The sequence below is a fragment of the Leuciscus leuciscus genome, assembly GCF_965113295.1.
Source record: "Leuciscus leuciscus genome assembly, chromosome: 21".
In the NCBI taxonomy this organism is placed as follows: domain Eukaryota; kingdom Metazoa; phylum Chordata; class Actinopteri; order Cypriniformes; family Leuciscidae; genus Leuciscus; species Leuciscus leuciscus.
The window spans coordinates 13632405-13654209 of NC_138745.1; the positions used below are offsets into that span (position 1 = coordinate 13632405).

The 21805-nt window shown below is 39.4% G+C and overlaps 2 protein-coding genes across 2 annotated transcripts in view; one reads left to right on the forward strand and one right to left on the reverse strand.

The window, feature by feature from the left end:
• LOC309485771 (uncharacterized protein) overlaps window positions 1-21805 on the forward strand; it is a 506515-nt gene that overhangs the window by 166067 nt on the left and 318643 nt on the right. The window lies entirely within an intron of this gene.
• Window positions 10774-21805, reverse strand: part of LOC309485805 (uncharacterized protein) — a 242703-nt gene continuing 231671 nt past the window's right edge. Inside the window, exons 3-6 of the mRNA XM_082152862.1 lie at window positions 14359-14430; window positions 14125-14199; window positions 13824-14030; window positions 10774-13402 (exon numbers count right to left, since the gene is read on the reverse strand). Coding sequence (XP_082008988.1) covers window positions 12870-13402; window positions 13824-14030; window positions 14125-14199; window positions 14359-14430 — 887 coding nt within the window. The 3' untranslated portion in view covers window positions 10774-12869. The remainder of the gene's footprint in view (window positions 13403-13823; window positions 14031-14124; window positions 14200-14358; window positions 14431-21805) is intronic.

Genomic DNA, 21805 nt, shown 5'->3' on the forward strand with positions numbered 1-21805 from the left:
GCCTTAGAGTCTGAACTTTACAGTGAATGTAGCCAATTCGAAAAACTCCTAAGTATTGCTGAGTTATTTGGTGATAAATAGAATATTTTTTTTCATAATCTATAAAATAGTTTTTTGTACTATGTACTGCAATGTGATCTTGCACATCATACATCTCATGAAACATTCAAAAATCGTTGAAAATTGCACTTCATTTTTTACAGCATATTAATACAATTAAAATGAGCCCAAAATGAACTTAATCTATTGCTTTTATGACAAGATATTCTTCATGGTGAAACAATTTAAAAAATGCCCATGAGGGGGCGTCAAGGTCTCAACAAAAAGGCTATCTTGGTTCCAAATGCTATAACTTTTGATTGCTTTATCCAATCACCACAAAATGTTATCCAGATGCAGCTCATATGTAGGGGGACTTCCCCAAAAAAGAATTTTCCTTCTACCATATTTCCTTCCTGAGTTAGTCCATGTCAAATAAGAAAGATATGCATTATCATTATAAAAATTATATATATTTTTTGTCTTTTATCAGCAGTTTCTCGGCAGGAGAATGTCCAAATGTAATGTAATGTATATTTTTAAAAAAATTGAAAAGTGTTCTTTCAAACGATACCTACCTTTAGAATCTCCTTGCTATAGTTTTGAAGTTATGAGTCTTTAGTTTTGTGTGTGTCACTCAGACAAAACAACTCCAAAAATGGCCTCAGGAGTAGTATTAACATATACTTTGTGTCACTTTTGTTTGATTTATGACCCCTTTGATTGATTTATGACCCTAGTGTCACTAGTGATTGACAGGGGAATCCATGTGTCAAGAAAACAGGGACTCTGATTTACAGTGTCAAGCTAGCTGAGATTTGCGTCCTGATTGACATGTGAATACTCGCACCTCACCATATGCCAATGAAGTTTTTATGATATGGTCCTCCCTGGTCTGACACCTACGTCACTACCTACACCATGGATTAAATAAGGTTAGGGGTTGCGCTGTTAGACACAGAAGACTTTCTGCAACTTTTCCTGTTACAATGGCTGCTCCGGGAAGTCCTAAAACCCCTAGAAAGGTCATGTGTATTTCGCCGACAAGAGGACCTGTTGAAATGAGAGAGGAACTAACTTTTGCACCAAGGAAAAAGCTAAATGTTAGCTTGACAAAGTTTCTACATGAAGACCTAGCTAATGTGAAATGGGATTTCTCAATGTCTGGTAAACGTGTACTGAGATATGCGTTTGACAAGGTGCTGCGTATTGTGAAACTCTACACGGCTGATGTTGGAGACGAATTTACATGGGCTACTCCATGTCTGATTTTTCAAGACAAAGACTGGTTTCTGTTTTTCAACTACGTTTGGAGAGATTTGAACGACTGTGGTGATGATCCATTATATGTCGCCGAGTGGGATGGCTTAACTCCTAACACAAGATTTCGTGTGGTCGGGGACCATAGTAAAAAGCTAGCAGATGACTGCGTTTATATTTTTTGCTGCAACGACAAGACAAAGCTCGACGTGTGTGCGATGCCTATTCGAGAATCTGAGCATCACACGTGCTACGACATGAAATTTCTGTTTCAGTGGAAGGATGTTCGTATGCTTGACCATATATTTACAAGCATAGACAAGATGTTTAGATGGTGTGACATGTATGATCGTTACAGTTCTGTAAAGATGCAATTGTTTCACCCTGAGAAGGGCGTTACCAACCCCGAAGACCACCTCTTAACCCCACCCACATATTACAGTCATTAAAAACACGTTCGGATCGGTACAATCGTAACATTCATTCACCATGTCTCAAGGATCTACACCTGTCTACTGCTACAGCAACACCCCCGAGACTATCCCAGCGATGCCTGATGACAATGCCACACCGCTGGAGCCCCACCCACAAACCTATGACAACAGTTGGTTGGATAAGTTTTGCATGGATCTAGGATATCACAACCTGACCTTCCTTACAACTCCATACGGGAACACCGGTGCAATAGCTGGAGCTGCGGCCTTAGCAGGAATTGACGACACAGACAGTTGTATCCGTTCTGATGGGTTCAAAATCATAAAAGCAACTGTTGTGGTCCTTCTGGAACACATCATCAACAAAAAAACTGAAAGAAATCTGTTTGGGGTGTGAAGTGGATCATCCCAGTCAGATTAGACATTCCTGCTTGTTTGAACCGGACCCCTATTTCTTTGACACCTACTTTGAGGAACTGACACGTAATCTGGTGAGACCAGACCTTAAGCACATCGTTGCTCAAGCATTGAGCCGTTGTGGTTTAAGGGTTCACCCCCAGAGGATTCAGGGGTCGGTGGATGCTATTTTACACGAACTGCGTGACGAGGTTTTCATTGTGGAGAAGCTTCGCGAAGTCAGAGAGAAAGTTGTGGACGGCAGCAGTGAACAAATTGTCTATGACGCTGTGGACAGCTGGAAAGGTATTGTCCAAGTTGACTGTTTGTGATAACAGCATGGGGAACACTTGTTTTGCAACTGGACTGGCCAAGTGTCTACTTAAACAACGTATTAGATGTGAGATGACCACCTTGTTGTACAACTACATTAATGAATGTACCAATGTATCGGTTACTGTAAACAGATGTGGTGTTGATGCCAAACGTTTTACAAACTTTAAGAAACAAATGTCTGTTGTAAGAAATGTGTCAAATGAATGGTCAGATATGATGCGATTATGCGTTAATACTGGTGATCCAGTTTGTGTAACCATCAGAAAAGTTTTAGACCTGATGACTGAATGTGGTAGCTTTATTAGAATAGCTGATATGTTGTGTTTGTGTACATATGTATCGGATGTATGTGTAGACATTTTGACAAGAAACAATCAGACTGATGTATGTGAAATTGTTGAAACATTGGTTGATTACATTCTTGAGAAAAACATTGTGATGTGTATAAAATTTCTACACTACATTGATGCTGTATGATACCTTTTGTATCCTTTTAATGTTTAAGAAATAAAACCTGAAACACTTAAACCACCTGTGTTATTCTTTTGTGGAGTGTGAAGTGTCAATATGTCAGAAGAAATGAAAAAGATTTACTACACACCTTCTAACCCAGGTTCTTTAGGGGGTAAAAAACGTTTAAAAGAAGCTGTTTTAAAAAAGACGGGTGTTCGTTTAACCGATAAAGAAGTTTCAGACTGGCTCGCTGGCGAGGATGCATATACACTACACAGAAGTGCACCACTAAAATATAAAAGGAATCGGGTTTTTGTCTATGGTATTGATATGCAGTTCCAAGCCGATCTAGTAGATATGTCAGCATATGCCAAGGTTAATGACAACAGCCACTTTCTGTTGACATGTATCGATTTGTTTAGTAAGTACGCATGGACCCGTGCATTAAAAAACAAGAGTGGCGTAGACCGTAGAGGTCTCTAAAGCTTTTGAATCCATACTGAAAGAAGGTCGTGTACCACAGAAATTACAGACAGATAAAGGAAAGGAGTTTTTTAACAAACACTTTCAAAAAGTGACAAAAAAGTACAATATTAACCATTTTGCAACAGACACCGAATTAAAGGCGTGTGTTATCGAGCGGTTTAATAGAACCTTAAAAGGAAGAATGTGGAGATATTTAACAGCTATCAACTCCAAACGTTACATCGACATACTTCAAGACATTACACAAGGATACAATGTGAGCTATCACAGAAGCATCAAGATGAGACCGATTGATGTGGGAAAAGAAAACGAATCTGTGGTGCTACATAACCTATATGGAGATACCAAACCTCGCAATGTTAACCCCTTGTTTAAATACAAGATTGGTGACGTGGTTAGAATTTCTAAAGTCAGAGGCCCGTTTGCAAAAGGGTATGAGGAAAACTACACACAAGAGTATTTTACTGTATCAGCGTGTATTCCACGAGACCCTCCTGTTTACAGATTGAGTGATTATGATGGGGATGTTATCAACGGTGTTTTTTATGCTGAAGAATTGCAAAAAATATTTGTCAGTAAAAACAAAACATTTAAAGTTGAAAAGATTTTGGATAAGAAGACGAAGGGTCGCAAAACATTAGTACTGGTACAGTGGCTCGGATGGCCTGCAAAATTTGCATCATGGATCGATCAGAAAGAATTAGTCGACGTACAGATGCCATAAAAACAAAGGACAAGCACAGACTGTCTGCAGTTGTATAAAAAACAGACATGGCAGAGGGTGGTTTTTATGTCACACTACCATGCAATGCTTCACTGTCTGTATACCCTGATAATACAATCTCTAATTATAGAACAAGGTTGGCTACCCCTATAAATATAAAAGGAGAATGGGAGGTGGGCCTTGTTCAAATTGAATATCCTAGAAGTTGGTACACCTTTAACACCAAAGATGCCATTTTTGAGATAAACATCGAACCCACCACTGTCGACGACGGAAAAAACACTAACAGCATACGTCGTGATGTAGATGTGAAGAAGACTGACTTATCGAAACTACGCATACCGATAAAAACAGGTTATTACGACAAGGTCCCATCCCTAGTTAGTGTGATAAATGATTTACTAGCCCCTCATGGGTCATTCGGTTACGATGTTGTAAAAAACAAAGTATTTCTGAAAGCAAAACCTAACATTTCAATAACCTTCCATGGAAAACTAGCCATTATTTTAGGGATGAAACCAGGCATCCCGATAGGAGATTCTATGCGACAAAAAACAAACCCTGGAAAAACTAATTTTGAAAAGGATGTTGTAACATATGCGTTGCATCAGGCAGACATACACGGTGGTTTCTGTACTCTTTATATATACATAGATATCATCCGATACCAGTCAGTAGGTGATGCCTTCGTACCACTCCTGGAGTGTGTACAAATAACAGGTGATAACAATAACACAGTCAGTGTCCGATACGACAAACCGCACTACGCGTCTATCAACAAATCGGTCATCGCAGATATTGCTATAGAAGTGAAGGACGATCAAAATCAGCACGTCCAATTTTCTTACGGGAAAGTGTGCATTAAACTACACTTTAGGCCAGTAAAAAAATTTCATTAAAATGGTATATTTCAACAATCACAATGTTGATCCCATGCGTTATGTGGCCTATTACCAGAATCAGGCAGGCAATGGACTTCCGGGGTATGCAGGAGGCGGAGTTATGTATGGCGCTGGTTTGGGCGGACTTTTTAGGGGTCTCTTTAGAATGGCTATACCATTACTAAGACGTGGATTTAGCATAGCCAAGCCACATCTTAAATCAGCAGCGAAAAACATACTAAGTGACGTTGTTAGTAATACGTTATCGCGATCATTTAATAACAATTACGATACTCAAGACGGATCCGGGTTAATGGTGATGGCACGCAAGAGTGTACCTAGACCACCGGGGGTGCGGAGGAGTGGCCAGAAGCAGAAGAAAACAAAACAACCCCCCAAGAAAACATCAGTTGTAAAACGCAAGCGCAAGGAGACAGCTAAGCGTACTGCTTCAAAAAGATCAAGGAGTTCTGTTAAAACAATATTTTAGATCATGGCGTTACTACACAACATGTCAGAAGAGTGTTTAAAAACCGAACTGGATCTGTTTACTGTACCACTGACACAAACCGCTATTGAAAAAAACACTTATATAGAAATACCACCATTATCAGCGATATCTGACACATCCCCTCTGGAATTTTTTATTGCGGGGAATGGCGAGGATTACGTGGATCTAAACAACACTTTGTTGTTTATGCGTCTCAAAATCACTTATGCAGATGGAACGGAAATTAGAGACGGCGATCCCGTAGGGCTTATTAACTATCCGGGAGCCTCTATTTTTTCACAAGTGGACGTATCGCTTGGAGATCGACTCATTTCACAGAGTTCTAGCACATATCCATACCGCTGTATGATAGAGTGTCTTACTAATTATGGTAAAGACACCCTTGAAACACTTTTCTCAGCGGGGCTCTTTTACAAAGACAAGGCGGGGCATATGGATGTGACGGACCCTGCCGGGGAAAATAGCGGTCTGACAAAGAGAGCTGCCTTCACCAATGCTAGTAACGTGGTCGAACTACTCGCACCAGTTCACAGTGACATCTTCTTTCAAGATAAACTTTTACTCAATGGATTGGACCTTAAAATTAGAATGACTAGAGGTAAAGATGAGTTCTGTCTGATGAGGAACAATGACATAGCCTACAAACTGAACATCCAGACAGCATCGCTATTTGTGAAAAAAGTGACAGTGTCACCAGCTGTGAGACTGGGTCATGCGCAAGCCCTGCTCTCAACCACAGCCAAGTACCCCATCGATAGGGTGTGTTTGAAAAACTTCTCAATACCAGCCGGATCACGGGTCTGTAATCAAGAAAACTTATTCTTAGGGCCTTTACCAAAATCTCTGGTTCTAGCGATGGTTGATAATGATGCATTTGTCGGGGCCTATAATAAAAACCCTTTTGCATTTAAAAACTACGATTTAGAATTTTTAGCCATTTATCTGGATGGTCAACAGTATCCCTCGAAGCCTCTGCAGCCTGAATATGAAAATGGTTCTGCAGTGCGGGAGTTTTACCAGTTAGCGCTGGCCTCTGGAAAGCATCTTAAAAACCAGGCTCTGAGTATCGATAGGGAGGATTTTCTGCATGGCTATACACTCTACGCGTTCAATTTTACACCAGACGAGGAGTGTGGCCAGCTTATCAAAAGCGGCAATATCAGACTAGAAGCCCGTTTTAGACAGCCACTACCACAGACTGTTAACTTAATTGTTTATGCTTTATTTGACAGCATAATTGAAGTGTCAAATCGTCGACAGGTCCTTGTTGATTACTATTAACGTGTTAAAATGAACACCGTACAGCTTACGAGTGTCATGGATAAGATTTCGTGCAATACTTATTTTCTTGGAGTACTACCATGTGACTATCTACCGAAAACCCCTTTAAGAAGATTACCATCAATGGTTTTAATCAATACAGATCCATCAGGACTCCCAGGTCAACACTGGTTGGCCATCTACATAAACGATGACAGCGTAGGTTGTTTTTTCGATAGTTTTGGTAATAAACCTGATTACCAAGGCTTTCACCCCGTTATCAAAGACTTTTTAAATCTCAATTCTAGTGAAGTACAACATTCCACTGTGCAAGTCCAAGATTTTTCATCAGACACATGTGGTCAACACTGCGTGTTCTTTCTCTACCACATGTCAAAGGGGTTTGATTATGATTATGTGTTGAAATTGTATACCAATGATTTAATAAAAAATGATAAAATGGTGTCAACATTTGTGAAAAAACTCAAACATGTTCCATGTAATGAAAATGTTTTTAAATGTATTCAGTGTGTGCAATTGGGTGAAATGTACATGTATCATGCTTAATATTTTTAAATAAAACAACTTAAGAACAAATATTTCTTTCTTTAAACTCTTTTTATTAAACACACACATCATATTCAACAATACATGTCATAAGTTCTCAAAAACAACAACAACAATAACAACAACAGGCTACACACAAACTGGGGGATTAAAAACTTAACCATTGACTCTGGTCTAGACTGGGTGATATGAGGTCTTCTGGATGTCTTGAATGTATCGGTGTGCTCGCATGCAATTTGCGTTTTTTACTCTTCCTAGGTAAATCGGTTACAGTTGGGGTCGATTTGGTTTTGAAAGAGTTAATTGCATGTCTGACATAGTGGTTTGGTACCACAGAGTGTGGCAAATTTAAACTAGCAAAAGCCTCCAGAAACTCGTCCCACCCACCAGGTCTCCTCTCTTCAGCAATCTTCTGTGGAGCCGTTACGCTTTTAATTAAGTCAAGCATGTGTGAACCAGGTATTGTTCTGCCTTTAAACACAAACTCTCCCGACTCAGTCCACGATGTAATATCTTTTGTTTTAGACATTTTATCTAAATTGTAACGGACATTTTTCACACTCCTCTGTGGAATATTCTTTAAAATCTCTTCTGCAAAATCATCTAAACCATTGCGGCCAGTAACACGATCTGTTGGGGGTGGGTCTTCTTTTACAATGCTGTCAGGCTGTGGTAGACTTAATGTTAATTTGGCGGATTCCCTATCCCCCTGTCTAGTGAGTGTTAAAAACCTCTGTAAAACACCGGTGTACATCTTAGCTTTTTCGTGGTGATCTATGTCAGACCTTTGCAATATATTTCTTATAGTCGCATCCAAATTGTTCTCCACAACATGTTGTATAGACTCACGCGTGTTAGAGGATTTCAGCTTATCCAGCTGGTGTTGCGGGATTAAAAACATCTTCTCAGCGTACTCCATCACCAGCTTATTTAGATGTAATTAAACTGGTTATAAAGGGAATTGCGACGCTTAACAACGGTAATAGAAATCCTCCTTGTTGATTGATTAACCGTCTTTTACGTCTAACGCCAACCTTTTTATCTGCAACAATCTTGATCTCTTTTCTTTTTCTCTTTAGTTTCTGATATTGTTGTGGTGATAGTGGAACATTACCATGGACTACGTTGAGAGCTACTTCACACAACGACACAATGAGTTCGTCTGTAGCGGCCTCTAAAATAACGCGTCTTTGTTTAGGTGTGGCTTTTAATAACAATTTTAAAAGATGCAGGTTTCTTAAAAGTCTTGCAGACATTTTCAAATTCCTGTCTAACAAAGTCAAAGTTTTCTTTTCTGAACGTACACAACTGGATATTGTGACAGAATGTCAGTTCTGAGACGGTACTGCTCTGGTGTTTTTGCTTTAAAGTCAATCAAAAGGTACCCGAAAGGCATGCTGGTCGCATTTTCATAACACTCCATAAAAATGTTTGTGTTTCTGGGATACATCTGGCGTGCTAATACATTGATTTGTGTATTGTCTCGGTTCGTATTCACCGTCTTTAGATATGTACACAACGCTATCGGTATCGCAATAAATCAGTCTGTCCCCCAACCTGTCCATAAGATCATAAAGTTCCAACCGTGCGTGCGCTGTCGTAAAAGCCCCGAGAAACACATTAATGTCACGAGTCTGAGCTCCTTTCCCATCTGCGTAAGACCACTGAACGACCGCAACGGTGTCTGACACAAATGAGAAATGCTTGACGTCATACTCAACGCCAAAAATGTGTCGGGCAAACTGTTCAGGGTCTGTAAGTATTTCAGTTGTCGGTAGCTGTTCGCGCATAGAGAACCGGCCCCACAATGAATTAAGAACGAGTTTCATAATGGATCTGCGTGCGGCATTAAACTCAATCTTGTCCAGATTCAGCTTAATCCCTTCTTTCTCAAAGTAATCTCTAACATAAGATTCTTTGTCGTCGTCTGTCACAACATCTTTTGGAAAACCTGAACTCTCCTGTTTGAACTGTAAAAATGTTTTAACATAATCACAAAACAATGTTTCAGATCGTTGGGGGAAATGCCAGACCTCATCGATTTTTGTCACTTCATAACCCTTCTCAATTGCTTTTAACAGCTCGATGCTAACCCAACAACCGTGAATAGCCCTTTCCTCATCTGTGTGTACACACGGATGTGTCTGGTTTTGTTGTTCAGCACAGGACCTACAAAGTGGAAACATTAACTTGCGCCCAGTCCTATAAGGCAATACAGGATGAAGCAGCTTCCGCGGCGGAAGGACCGTAGCCTTGACGAGGCCATAATAATCTTCAAGGTTTTGAAAATCCTTGTATATTATTTCAGGGTGACCAATTGGGTAGCATTTTCGCGCCTGGCAGTAGGGATAGAGAGAAGTAAAATCTACATACTTAATACGCTCGCCCTCCGCGACTTTGTGGTACAGTTTTAACGCATTAGTTCGACCCCCGAATAAAGCTTCACGTGGTTTCAATCTTTCAGGGTGATTGTAAGTAGCCATGAAGTCCATCACTGCTACGTCGGTCTGTTTAGCACGGACCCAATCACACTCCCAAACCACCTCAACCTGAAGACCGTACGCACGCTCCAAAATTTCAAGCTTGTCATCACATTGTCTTTTCAGAATACCATAAGGTACTTTTGATAACGGATTGAGATCATTAGGGTTATGACAACGTTCGCAACCATGAAAAAAACACCCAAGAAATTCGAATGCTTTTTTCACGGTACCCTCGCCATAAAAACCATCCACATAGTATTTTCCAAATGACACCTCACCACGGTTTAGAGCATGTTGAACATCTATGGACTGTGTTGTTCGGATATATTCAAGCCATTCAATTGAAATGTTTGAATACGTCTTGTTCTGGTTGATGTACGCACAGTTGCGTGTTAGCGCTATTGTGTCTTTAGGGATGAAGTGTGTTTTATACGTAGCCATACATGTGGCTGCCAATGTAGTGTAATTAAACGGATCAAGGCCTGTACACAGAATGAATTCATTGCGATACTTCATACATACGTCCCTCAGCAGAACAACGTCGTTTTTACCATAAATCGCCAGTTCTTTTTTAAAATCGAACATTTTGTCTGAAATGGTACTGTACCAGTTATCAAATGCCTCTCTGTCTTGGCTCGACATTGTCGCGTACCCGTAAAATTCCTTGTCAGGGTACGGACCTATGTAGTTGTCATTTTCAACACGGTTAAAGTGATGCGGGAAATACCCCTTCTCAGTGTTAGTCAGATTAAATGCAGCAGGTGTCTTGGCCAGCCGCATGGGTATGAAGGAGTATGAATCAATAAACCGCTGTTTGAATGCAGCGTCATACATTAAGATTAGACGACAGCCTTGCATCGTAATTTTAGGGGCAAACCCCTTCTTAGTAAAGTATTCCAAAAGGATGAAATTATCAAACCCTGCCGCGTTATGTGCAATCCATGTGTAATTACTGTAACGAGGCTGTCTGAATTTTTTAACGAGGCGATCCACACAATCTGGTCCTTCGGCCACGAATTCTTCTCCAGCAAACGTAATAGCGCATACGAAATTGGCGATGTGCCTTCCGTTTTCATAACGGGTCTCAAAATCGTAGAAAATGTAACGATCGTTTGGCATCTCTGCCTTAACCGGCTGGATAAAACATTGATGCACACCATCGGTAACCAAACTCTCACCACAGTGCACACAACGATCTGCAGGGCATTTATGAGGTCTGGGTTTAGTGCCGCTGACATGGTAACGTCTATTACATTTTCCGCAATATTTGGTGACATCACACTGCGCGTATTGCATACCTTGAGGTGGTTTTTTATGCATCTCAAAACAGTAGTCAGACTTACAGTAGCGCAGACAGTCGTTGCAATGTTTTGGCTTTTTGGGTTGTTTATGACATTCTGGGTCATTACAGACATCACAGACGTACCGACATCTGTGATCTCTCCTACATGTGAATCCTTGGTAGCAAAACTCACACACATATGGTGTCCCAATAAATGCGCGTAGGTTTTTAATCATAAAATAATGATTGTCATGCAGGTACAAAAACACTGTTTTAGCATGCGGATCGTCCGTGTTTGTATACTTCTCCAAAACACCCGTATCAGACCGATAGAAGACAACTATTTTAACATTGAGAATGCGTTCAAACTGTCTGATGTCATTAAATGCTATCTTGTGTTGATCAGTATATCCAGCTGACTTCTGCATTGAAGTTGCTACAGACTCTAGCTCTGCGTGCGGTTTCTGAGGGTTTAGGAAATGTGCCAGGCAGATTGCAAAACAAAGATTGTTTGAGACGTTCGTGGGGCAGAACAGATTAAGTCTGTTTTTGCCAATCACTTCGTTGTGCGCATGGTCACGTAACTTTCGATAAGCACCGCCATGTTTACCTCTTGCTATCGACACTCTTAAATTCAATCTCTCATCAAACTGTACATCAGAGTTGCTCTGCATTATTTTTTCAAGCTCGTTTATAAATAGATCTACACTGTAACCATTGCCACCTGACAAAAGTGTACTAACATCTGATGTCAAACTCGGACCCCTCAAGGTGATGCTGATTAAACTACCATCTCCACCTAACAGTCTGGAAAACGCCACTATTTCAGAAAGTGTGTCATGTAAAAACATGGTGTAGGCTGCTAAATCTGTAGAAGATATCTCCCGCAGATTTATAAGCCTGTGGATTTCCAGACCATTGAACCTAGTTCGTGGCAGTACAGTGTACCCACTCACATCACCGCCCTCTCTTACAAGTGATTCTATATCGCCACGTGTGAGACCCATGTTGGGTGCATCGGGGTTGAGTGTGGGTTGTGACTGTGTACACATCCCTCCTCCTGACTGCTGGGGAGTTACAAAATGTTCAAAATCAGAATTTGGTTCTGGAGTAGGTTCAGATACCACTCCTGACTGCTGGGGGGTTACAAAATGTTCAAAATCAGAATTTGGTTCTGGAGTAGGTTCAGATACCTCTCCTGACTGCTGGGGTGTTACAAAATGTTCAAAATCAGAATTTGGTTCTGGAGTAGGTTCAGACACCTCTCCTGACTGCAGTGTATTCACTAAATGTTCAAAATCAGAATTTAGTTCTGGATCTTCATCTGACATCGAGCTCATAATGGTTAATAATTCTACCAAAGTGTCTTTTGTAGACTTAGGCCTATTAATTTCCTCCATTGTCTGTATTAAATAACGCAATGTTTCTGTGTTATTGCACTGATCAAGGGGTACCACACTACCATCATCTCGTCTAAACCTCGCTACCCGATCCTGATCAAAATCATCTGACTCCCGACAACGTTTGGCCATTTTAAAACAATTTTGTTTTGTTTTTTATTTAAACAATAGGTAGGTTGTACACTTGAAACTACAGAAAATAAAACCAGTGAAAAAAGAAAGAAAGAAAAACTACCTAATCAACAGCTACACAACCAGTCTGAAATTACACACGGTAAAACAAAAAACACATTGTGTAAAAGAAAAAAAGTAAAACACACAAAAATAAAATTAAAATAATACGCAACTAATCACAACTCATCGGTGATTCTTTTTAAGCATGAACACAACCTGTTTTAACAGATCCACCATCAGACTTTGACCTTGGGCTTCTTTTTGGTTATCACCCCTATGCAATCGTTGCACTGCTAAGACTTGTTTAATCCAAATACCCTGCTGTTGTAGCACTGCTTTCGTAGAACATTCACAAACATCATGCTTTTTCTCATAAGCATCTAAGCGTCTCTCAAAACCATTAAGGCGTTCGTTAAGGGTTTTGTTTAAACGTACCTCGATGTTGTTCAATGTGGTGTTGACAGCCTCCTGTATCAGTCCGAATATGTGTTGAATGTCTATTTTGGGTTGTGATTCCCGTCTGAAAGCCTCCTGATTTGAAGGCAGCTGTTCATGGTCGGATTCTTCCACAGCCACTACGCTCTCGCTGGATGGAACACGTCGCTGTGTTTCGGGTTCGGGTGTAAATACACAGTCGTCCCACGATTCTATCAGACCATCACTCCAGCTCTGAACGTCATTTATATCGGGGACTGCATTGTCATCCACGACCACATCTGTTGAGAAAAAAGATGGGATAAAATAAAAATAGTATATTTCATGCATTAAAAGATGATATATATATATATATTTTTTTTTTTTTCAACATGCCTATTTATAAAGGTGTTTGAGAAGAGATGTCTACACTTTTAGACATTGTTCTCCACCACAGTAAGTTAAAAAGATAGGCTAAAAGCATACTCTAAGAGATATGCAAGTTCACGTTTTTTTTTTTTTTTTTTTTTTTTAAACAACATGCATGTCAACAACAGTTTTAAAGTAGCGCAATGTTAGCGCGCACATCCACACACACACACACATACACGGGACTCTCTCTCTATTACATCCAAATAAAAACATTATCATACTCTGCTACATTATCTGCATCTGATTTAGTATAATTAGAAATCAATCCAACAGCTTTGTTTGATCACATACTTTTAGCAGCAGATCGTCTTGGCTTCTTCCGGGATGATGTCTGTGGTTTGAAATCAGCTGGTACTTTTGCTTTTGGTGCGATGTCCACAGCAGCTTTACGCTTGAGTCTGTTTTTCGGTTTTGCTTCTATTCCACGCGAACTAGTCTTCTCCGTAGCATTAGTGGATTCAGACGCACCAATACGGTTCACAATGTTTGATAAACCTTCTGGAAATACACATAAGGTAGTTTTAAACTAAAAGCATCAGGCCGTAATAGCAAATATTATACTGGTCGATAATGTCGAAATACCAACACTTACTGATTGGTGGAATGCACACATTGTCTCGCGGGGGTGCATGCACTAATGCTGCGACAGTTTCCCGTTTCGGTCGGGCTGGTAAAAAAGATAGAGAGAGAGAGTGAGATACAAAGAAGATACGATATTTTTTCTTACGCACAATACAATATCTGAAGCATATGTGTTCACACACGCGCGCACACACACGCAATGCATACGGTTCAGTTTTAGGAAGCAGAATACACAAACACTTACGATGCACAAGGACTTCCGTGCTCTCTCGCGATGGGGCCTGTACAGTGCTGGACCTCCGATTCGGATCTCCTCCTGGTTTATAAAAGGGTCATTCCACGAAATCAGTGCCTTTTCAACTTTGAAAAATTAAAATATAAAATAAGTTTAAACAATTAAAAAAAAAAATCCATTAAATGAAGACAGCATAAAATAACAAGAAATCGTATTGTGCCATCTCAGGCTATGTAATTTTTTATTTTATGACTATTTATCTACCTGATGTTTTGATATTTTTGTCATGCCTGTTACAGACACATGCGTTACTATATACTATAGTTTTAATTAGAAATATGTTATAATTTCCACATATATGAGCAGTATTTAAGTCCCTCTTTTCACTGGAATTGTTAAAAAAATAGATTTTTTTTTCAATATTATATTTGTCATTCAGATGACCAAGAACATACAAATTTTGGAGGGTGATCACATGTCAATTAAGAAAAATATATATTTTTACAAGAGAGATATTAAAATAAGGGCTTTGTCAAAAATACAATATAGATAGGGTTACAATGGAAAAACTTGGAAGGCCATTTCAAATATAATTTTTATATTTTTTATGAAATTAATGACAGTAACAGGATTGACATCATAGTAACAGGACTGACCAGAGTAACAGGGATGACAGGACACACATTCTTCAGCATACACTGCACATATTTGTTTACATCATTTTGTAAAATTTTACCTTTTTAAATTGTATTACTTGACATAGCCTAGTTGTATTAGTGAAGCACATTACATTTCTAAGAGATCTAAAGATTTAAGGGTATTGTAATTAGAGTAATTAGACCCATGCGTCCATCTGTTTGTCTGTGTGAGTATGTCCCCTCACAGAACTTAAAATATACTGATCTGGTTCAATTATTAGGCAAGGAAGATAATCAGATCTTGGTCTTTCTATGATCATCTGAAAACAGATGCTAACATTTGGTTTCACTTTCTTGAACATTACAAGATTGGGGCGAGGGTCTGCAGTCACCTTACTGCTATTGTTTGTAATCGCACAAAAAAGTCATTTTTAGGGGTTCAAGCACGAAGTGCTGAAACCCTATTGTAATCGTCCTGATTTTTAGGGGTTCAAGCACGAAGTGCTGAAACCCTATTGTAATTGTACTGATTTTTATTAGGGGTTCAAGCATGAAATGCTGAAACCCTATTGTAATTGTAAGGATTCGTAAAACGCATCGTGCAGGACAAACCGTAAGGCCTAGAGACGTGAGACCTGGCCAGATGGTAGGCCTCAATTTGGGGACAACCTATCAGAGTATGACCCCAATTGGCCCATAGGTGGCGCTACAGCAACCAAAAGTACTAAATCGCTCATAACTCTTAGACCGTTTGTCCCAGGATCAAGTGTCTTATATCGTTGGAATCCTTGGCTCAAGGCGGACAAAATGGCTATCTCCGATTTGCTCGCCCTTCAGGCGCCAATTTCGAGTAAATTGCATTTTTTTTGAAAAACCTATTTTTGCAAACTTCTCCTAGGTTTTTCTCCCGATCGGAACCAAACCACTGCAAGAATATTCTCTGGAGTCTGACAATCAATAATCATCCAAAAAATTCAAAATTTCAATCAACGGTCGATAAAGGGAACCAAAATATTTGATGGCACCAGGGCCACTTTTACTAAAACAGTTATAAATTGTGAACGGAAAGAGATTTTTTTGCTAAACTTGGGATACTTCTTCCTGAGCTCAATCTGAGATCACTTGAAAAAAATCGCAACAATTGGCCACTAGGTGGCACTATAAAACGGTTATAACTTGTGAACGGAAAGAGATATTTTCACAAAACTTGGGACACATGTTCATGAGCTCATTCTGAGGTCACGTGAAAAAAATCATGGCAATTGGTTACTTGGTGGCGCTATAAAATTGTTATAACTTGTGAGCGGAAAGAGATATTTTCGCTAAACTTGGGACACATGTTCATAAGCTCAATCTGAGTTGACATGAAAAAAATCGTGACAATTGGCCTTTTGTTGGCGCCATAACAGTGAAAAAATCATGAAAATAGCTATAAGCGCACCCAACCATTAGTCTACTGATAATTGGCACGCAGTGTCTTTGTCCAGGGTGCCATGATAGTCTATGAGAACATTGGTGTATCTCAAAAAACTCAGTATACGTCATTGGCACAATGCCTTGAAGGAGCCTTAGAAGTTTCAAGCCCGTGTTTTATTCACATGAGTGACCTCTTAAGACTCCTGAATCCTTGCCGAGTCCAACAATACCAAACATGCCAGGTTTCGCCTTATGACTTTTGTAAGTGTCATTTAGAGCTTTAAAAAATTGTGGTTATCTTCAAAGCCGTTAGTCCGATCGAGACAACAACAAAAAAACAAAGAAAATTTGAAGACATAGGTAAATAGCTAAACAATAACGCCAAAATGTTAAAATTAGGATAGGAACTGACAAAAAAATTTATTAAATCTAATCAATTTCACCCATGGATCATTTTGATGCTCTCACATGTTTGAAACGAACAATGATGGATTGTGATGAAATTTGTTTTGAATTGGGACTGGCGAATCCCCGTCCATACTGTCAATGACCGTTCGCAAAGACCCGCCCACTTTAGTTACTGTTGCTATGTCTGACAAGCGTATGTCTGACTCTCACACCACACCAAGTTCTCACGCAGTGAAAAATACATTGCGGATCAGAGAAAAGACTGCGCACTGACAGACAAGTACTTTTGATATGAAACAAAGTCTCACCTTTCAAATGTAGTAATTTTTTAGAGACATTTAAACAATAAATACCGTTTTGTGTAGGGGTGACCCCGAATAGTCGAAGATTCGATGCTTCGATAGGCCAACGATAGGCCAACGTTAACATGTTTCACGCATAGACTGGGTTTCACGTTAGAATCTATTTTATCCGCGCGCACAATTTGAAAAGACTCCAACGGACAGACAGAGTGAAAGACGTTCAGGATTTGTTCTCTCGATCAGGTACAAGTGATTTCAAAACTTTTCAGCCGGTTCTAATTTTATTTTTGGATGCTGTGAACATTTTTAGCTAAAAAGACTGCCTCTCCAGTTTAGCATTTATTGTTGTTTCTGCAGTTAAAAAGACAAAGTTGAAAATTCTGGCTACTATCGTTATTTTAATAATTTCTTTATTTTAATTTTATTTATTAATCTGTCAGGGTTATCTAATCTTAACTATTTGTGGCTTGTGTTTTGAATATGTTCCCCTGCACTTTAGGCATTTTGCACACATTTGCTCCTCATCCTGTGACTTGATTCTGATTTATTTCGTTTTGTATTTTTATTTATTAGAAAGGTATATTCTGTTCTAATTTAATTTAGTAAATTAATTGTTTATTTTTTCGGTGCATCGATGTTGTGCTGTAGGCTGGCCTGCTCATTCAGGTAATTTAGCCGATTTAATTTGATTTGCATGTGAAATTGATTTATTTATGTTATTTCTTAGTTTTATTGATCAAAAATGTTTTTATACATTTTCTTCTATATCTTTGTGTGATTTTCTGTACATCGCGGCTTTGAAACGTTAAAGCCCCGCCCCCAGCCCCACCCCCATACACATGATTCGACTATTAATCGACTATAGGCAAGACATGACGATTCTGATTCGACTATGAAAATCCATAGTCGGGGACAGCCCTAGTTTTGTGACTCTTTAATGTGTCTGACAGATCGCTGTAGACTCGAGGCTCAGTTAAAGCTGCTTGTGAACTGATCATCTCTTCCTTCTAGTTAATTTATAGCATTAAAATAAACATGAATAAACATAAAAGGAATGTTGTTTTAAAGTGCTAAGACGTCAGTACACTTTGTTTTTCAAATTTAAATCCTCCAATGTTAATCTACTAACTCTCCTGACTGCTTTGTTGGGCAAAATGGCGGATTATGATTAGTCAGATCACCTGTCAATCAAACTCCCTGCAAAGGGTCAATTGAGAATGCCTGTGCGCACAATCCAGATCTAATCGACAACTTTGCAGTTGCACAAAGGAAAGCTCGGAAAATGTAAGAGAGCATCTTTTTTATGTATTTGGACCTAGGCCTAACAATGTGTTATGGTGCGCTGTTGTTGTTTTTTTTTTGGTGAGCGTAGGCTACTCCTGATTTTGTTAGTCATCTCATCTCTTATATATCCTGCCCTATTCATGGTAGCCTACTCGCGGACATTGCGTCATCAATGTCATCAATTGCGTCATCAAGGGGCCCGCCTTGATAATCCTACTTAAGGGCCCGGTGTTGGCTCGTTACGCCACTGAATATAATTGTCTAAACTCCTTATCAAAATTACATATTTACAACAAATCTGACACATATATATATGGGCACACTTTGAGTACTACTAATATAAGTGGTGGAGATCAGGCAAGACTATAAGAAGACTCAGGCAAAAAGGTGCTATAACTGTAAAAACGCTTTAAAACCATATATTTCCTATGGTACACTGCCTGTATTGGCTGTAAATTGACTTTTTCATCTATGATGGCAGTTGTTAAATGCTTGCTAAATAAAACTTAATGTCTTTTGATGCTTGTGTGCTTAAAGGCCTTAAAGGCCTTAACTGCTTGAACCCCGATAAATGCTGCTTGCAGCTTTAATTAGGGGTTCAAGCACGAAGTGCTGAAACCCTATTGTTATTGTAAGGATTTTTATTATTAGGGGTTCAAGCACGAAGTGCTGAAACCCTATTGTAATTGTAAGGATTTTTAGGGGTTCAAGCACGAAGTGCTGAAACCCTATTGTAATTGTACTGATTTTTATTATTATTATTATTATTATTATTCTTCCGCCGTAAAACGCATCGTGCAGCCCAAACCGTAAGTGCTAGAGACTTGAAACTTGGCCAGATGGTAGTACAAAAATCGAGGAGAGGTTATCAAATTATGACGCTGATTGGCCCATAGGTGGCGCTATAGCAACCAAAAGCGCGAAACTGGTCATAACTCCTAGACGATAAGTCATAGACTCAAGTGTCTTATATCATTGGAAAGCTGGACGCCTGACGAACAAAACGTATATCTCCGATTTTATTTCCGTCATGATAGATTTTCCGCCATTTTGAATTTTGTCAAAAACCTACTTTTGCAAACTAGTCCCTGGTTTTTCGTCCGATCGGAACCAAACCAGAGCAGAATTGTTCTCTGAAGTCTGAAGATCAATAATTATCGAAAAAAAGTCGAAATTCCGATTCCTGGTCGCTAGGGGGTGATAAATTAAGGTTGTGGGAGGAGCCTATTTTACTAAAATGGCTATAACTCGAGAAGTAAATGAGATATCTTCACCAAACTTGGCACACATGTTTAAGAGGTCAATCTGAGGTCAGAGTAAAAAAAATTGCGTCGATTGGCCACATGGTGGCGCTATAAACAAAAAAAAAACATATAGACACCTGACCGTTTTTCCAAATGACTTGAAATTTGGTATGCAGTGTCTTGGCCCAAGGGGCCACCTATGTCTAAAAGGATATTGGCGTATCTCGAAAAACATGGCCGCCATTGGCCAATGAGGTTTGACCACCGTTAACGAAGTCCGATCGGAGCGAAACTCGGTGGGCATGTTCGGCTCAAGCCCCTAGAGGTCTGTGAGAATTTTGAAAGAAATCGGCCACTAGTTGGCGCTAACGAGTTTTATGGCTCTGTAATCACGTGGTGTTACACTGATCATCACAAAATGCATATCATCTTATAGATCTGCTCATGCTGAACAACTTTGCCTCAAGAACCATTGCTGTCAATCAAACCGTTCATTAAATATTCATGAATATGTTAAAAACCTACTTTTGCGAACTAGTCCCTGGTTTTTCGCCCGATCGGAACCAGACCAGTCTAGGACAATTCTCTGGACTCTCTAGAACAATAATTATTGAAAAAAAGTTGAACTTTTGCATTTGGGTGGCTGTAATAGGGTAATTTATAAAAAGGGGCGTGGCAAAATACACTAATTTGCCTATAAATCATAAATGAAAACTCAGAACTTCACAAAAATTGGTGAGCATATGTGACATAACATCATTAACAAGCATGCCAAATTTTATGGAGATCGGACCAAAGGTGGCGCTATAACTGTTAAAAAGCTTTAAAACCATATATTTCCCATGGTAAACTGCCTGTATTGGCTGTAAATGGTCTTTTCCGTCTATTATGTCAGTTGTTAAATGCTTGCTAAATAAAACTTAATGTCTTTTGATGCTTGTGTGCTTAAAGGCCTTAAAGGCCTTAACTGCTTGAACCCCGATAAATGCTGCTTGCAGCTTTAATTATTATTATTATTATTATTCTTCTCCGCTAAAACGCATCGTGCAGCCCAAACCGTAAGAGCTAGAGACTTGAAACTTGGCCACAAGGTAGTACAAAAATCGAGGAGAGGTTATCAAAGTATGAGCCCGATTGGCCAATAGGTGGCGCTATAGCGCAAAAAAAAAAAAAAATCACTATTTTGCTCATATCTCAATAACCATTTGTCTCAGCTTCAAGTGTCATACATCATTGGAATCCTTGGCTCAAGCCGAACAAGAAATATAGGAGGTATTTTATTTCCGGTATGCAAATTTTTCCGCCATTTTGGATTTTGTCCAAAACCTACTTTTGCGAACTAGTCCCTGGTTTTTCGCCCGATCGGAACCAAACCAGTGCAGAAATGTTCACAGTAGTCTGAATATCAATAATTATCGAAAAAAAGTTGAAATTTCGATTCACGGTCGCTAAGGGGTGCCAAAACGTTTGAAGAAGGCGGAGCCTATTTTACTAAAATGGCTATAACTCCAGAAGTAAATGAGGTATCTTCACCAAACTCGGTACACATGTGTAAGAGGTCAATCTGGGGTCACGGTAAAGAAATCGCGACGATTGAAGACTAGGTGGCGCTATAATATGAAAAAAACATAAATCAGGCTATAACCACCTGACCGTTAGTCCGATTGACTTGAAAATTGGTATGCAGTGTCTTGGTCCAAGGTGCCATGTATGTCTATAAGGACATTGGTGTATCTCAAAAAACATGGCCGCCATCGGCCAATGAAGTTTGAGCAACTATTAGACAAGGTTAACGGAGGCCGATCGGAACGAAACTCGATGGGCATGTTCGACTCATGGCCCTAGAGGTCTGTAAGAATTTTGAAAGAAATCGGCCACTAGTTGGTGCTAACGAGTTTTATGGCTCTGTAATCACGTGGTGTTACACTTATCGTCACAAAATGCATATCATTTGATAGAGCTGCTCATCCTGAACAACTTTGCCTCTAGAACCATTCCTGTCAATCAAACCGTTCATTAAATATTCATGAATATGTTAAAAACCTACTTTTGCGAACTAGTCCCTGGTTTTTCGCCCGATCGGAACCAGACCAGTCTAGGACAATTCTCTGGACTCTCTAGATCAATAATTATCAAAAAAAAGTTGAACTTTTGCATTTGTATG